Genomic DNA, 3,038 nt, shown 5'->3' on the forward strand with positions numbered 1-3,038 from the left:
AGTGCCAAAGATCCCTGATACATCTGCTGCTTCTCTTTCAAGATCCACTCATCAACCATCTTCATTATTTGAAAACTGTCCTAATACAACTGATGTACCAAATGGGTGTTGGATTATGGAGGATACCAAAGTGTAAAATTAATGTTGGGAGATGTCAACAAATTCCTACAATTCTCTTATTTGAAGAAAAAAGTTACATATTCATCTTCATAGGGCCAATTTCTATTTTGGAATAATTAAGAGTAAAATGAGTCTTTCTTTCTGTGCCTGACTATTTTACTCTGCATAATATAAACACTTCTGTGCAAGGTCATAAAATAAACACTACACTTGCTTTCACTGAAACCCACAGTCAGTTGATTGACTTCATTGCATAGAAGTGAGCAGACCCATGTTTGGTTTGGTAACAGTCCTGAATGTTCAGAATATGTGTATAGAAGGGTGATCAATCACTTTTATTTCAGGAGCCAAGTAGACTTATTGATGTGATTTTTCTGTGTAAAAATTCTTTAGCAATGACATTTTGCAGGTTTCATGTTTTTGGTTACTGTTTATGCAAGCAGCCTTTATTTTAAGTTGATGTAGAAGTAAACACTGGTTGAACATTGCCCTTCAATTGCTAGAAGACCAGTGACTTTATGATGTCAGAGCTACTCTTCAATTGCTAGGAGACCAGTGACTTTGTGATGTCACAGCTTTTTGACTTTGAGAACCATGCTGATGGTCTTGAGAGTTTATCTCTGTACACCAGCCAAGCAGCATTTGAAGTTGGAGTGTGTAAAGTCAGACAAATGAGAAAAGTATCTGAAGAAAGATCTCTCTGAGATGGCACACATTCCTTCAGAAATTCAAGATGTGCCTCGTAAAGATGTATCAAGTGGTTCCAAAACCTCCATTGGATCGTCTTCGTGTGATTACACACTTACTGGGGACTCAGTTTTGAGATCTATGATTGAAGAATATGCTTTTCAGGCTTTGTCTAAGGAAGCTGGGATAAAAAGGCCACACTACACATTTTCTGTCTCTGAAAGAAATGAGTTGAATGATTTTCTTTCCCTCACTTTTCCACAAAAACTCTGGACTATAGTTGAAAGTGATCAGTTTGAATCTATTTGGTGGGATGAGAGTGGCACTTCTATAGTGATCAATGAAGAACTCTTCAAGAAAGAAGTCTTGGAAAGAAAGGCCCCTTTCAGAATATTTGAAACTGATAGTATGAAAAGTTTAGTTCACCAGCTTAACTTTTATGGGTTTACTAAAACACGACAAACTTTTCAAAGATCTGCTTCACTCCCTGACTTTCTGGAAGAAGAAAACAATGTCTCTGTTTTGAGCAAGGTAATCCAAAATTTCCACTTACTGTCAATATGTAAGATTAAATCAGGTGACTTAGAAAGCATGTTCACATATGTAGCAAAAACCGAATTTAAAATTGAGATAGCAAACTGTTGAACACGTTTTATTTTTTGAAGTTGAGAACAGCTGGAGGTTAAAATATTTGATACTTAATACACTCTCCTAGCAACTTGAAATCAGATACATGTCCTCAAGCTACTTTAAGTGGTATTTACTGTATATATACAACATATTTTTTAGTTGAGAAGCATAGTTGTTTCTAACATGTAAGGTGTTAAAACTACTAATAGAGGTGTTGTCTTTGATTCTATTTAATTGGCATCATTAAAGGAATACATTTTTATAATTTAACTTTGCTTGTCAGTTTTACCTTAGTTTATAAAAAACTAAATAATTGTATCCTTTGATTTTAGTTACAGATCTACCATAATCCAAATTTCAAAAGAGGCTATCCCCAACTTTTAGGAAGAATGAAAAGAAGAGTTGGGATTAGCAATGTGTTTCCGAAATCTTCACTAGTTCCAGATTACGAGAAGAAGCATGTTAAAACAAGGGTCAACATAGGTGATCGTAACTCTGGTTTTCATGCTGAAACTAGTGGAGAGAGTCCATTTTCAGCTTCCACCAGTTTAAGTGTGCCTTTCCCACAAAAGACTTATACCAGCCAGATAGTCCCTAAAACAAGCGCCCTATTTCTGCGTGACTTTCCTTCCCCATCAATATCAGTTAGACAAAGAGAACAGAACGTGGTAGATCAACCTGCTGTTTTAAACCAGTTGAGCATTTTTAATTGGCACTTCCATAGCACCTACACTCAAGTAAATGGCCACGTTGAGGACTTTGCTACTACCGCTACATCTACTTCTCAGAACCACATCGTATCTCCATTATGGAGCAGTTCTTTTGGACTGATGGTGGAGCCTTCTACATTTCCAGACAGGTATAGCGATATGTCAGCCCATGACAGTCCTCTTCCTAACCAGCAACAGAGAGGCAACTCAAGGTCCCCAGTGCCAACGATCGCTTATACACCCACCTCCTCTCTTTCAAGTCAATTCATCAACGATATTCCTTATGTGAAAACCATGCTAATTAAAACTGACCTATCAAATAAGTATCAGCTTATGGAACCTAATGAAGATTAAAATTTACATTGGGAGATGTCAACAAATACCTACAATTCTTGTATTTGAACAATAAAGTTACACGTTCCTCTGCACAGTTTTGTTTTCTATTTTGAAACAATGAAGAGTAAATTAAGGCTTTATTTCAATGTCTGGCTATTTCTCTGCACTCTTTTATAAACTCTTCAGTTCAAGAAAACATCCGTTAGGCATCCTAGGTAAATGGCACCTAGCCTATTGTTTCTAAGCAAGAAAATGAGAACAAAGGGAAAAGAGGTAATGGATGTAAAGTGATTTGGGAAATCATCCCTGCTGAAATGAATGGGTGTCTAAATGAGGATGGTACGGGTGAAGGAACACATACAATTAAAATCAAAACAAGTGCACCTACACAGTACGAACCTTAGTGCATTCACAGTTACATGATATTCTATTACGTATCGGTAGAGTCTTAAGATAGAGAAGGAAATGGTGCCCCGCTCCAGTATTCTTGCCTGGAGAATTCCGTGGAAAGGGGCTCCTGGTGGGCTGCTGTCCATAGGGTCGCACAGAGTTGCA

The 3,038-nt window shown here is 37.3% G+C and overlaps 1 protein-coding gene across 1 annotated transcript; it reads left to right on the forward strand.

Moving 5' to 3' along the window:
- Positions 1 to 691: 691 nt before the first annotated feature.
- LOC145537536 (heat shock transcription factor, Y-linked-like) lies at positions 692 to 2,575 on the forward strand. The gene is made up of 2 exons (XM_081568237.1): positions 692 to 1,338; positions 1,770 to 2,575. Exons 1-2 carry the CDS (start codon positions 826 to 828, stop codon positions 2,499 to 2,501), a joined length of 1,245 nt encoding a protein of 414 aa, XP_081424363.1. The 5' UTR covers positions 692 to 825; the 3' UTR covers positions 2,502 to 2,575.
- The last annotated feature ends 463 nt before the right edge of the window (positions 2,576 to 3,038 follow it).

The sequence above is a fragment of the Giraffa tippelskirchi genome, chromosome Y (assembly GCF_054371585.1).
Source record: "Giraffa tippelskirchi isolate mGirTip1 chromosome Y, T2T-mGirTip1v1.2.pri, whole genome shotgun sequence".
In the NCBI taxonomy this organism is placed as follows: Eukaryota; Metazoa; Chordata; class Mammalia; order Artiodactyla; family Giraffidae; genus Giraffa; species Giraffa tippelskirchi.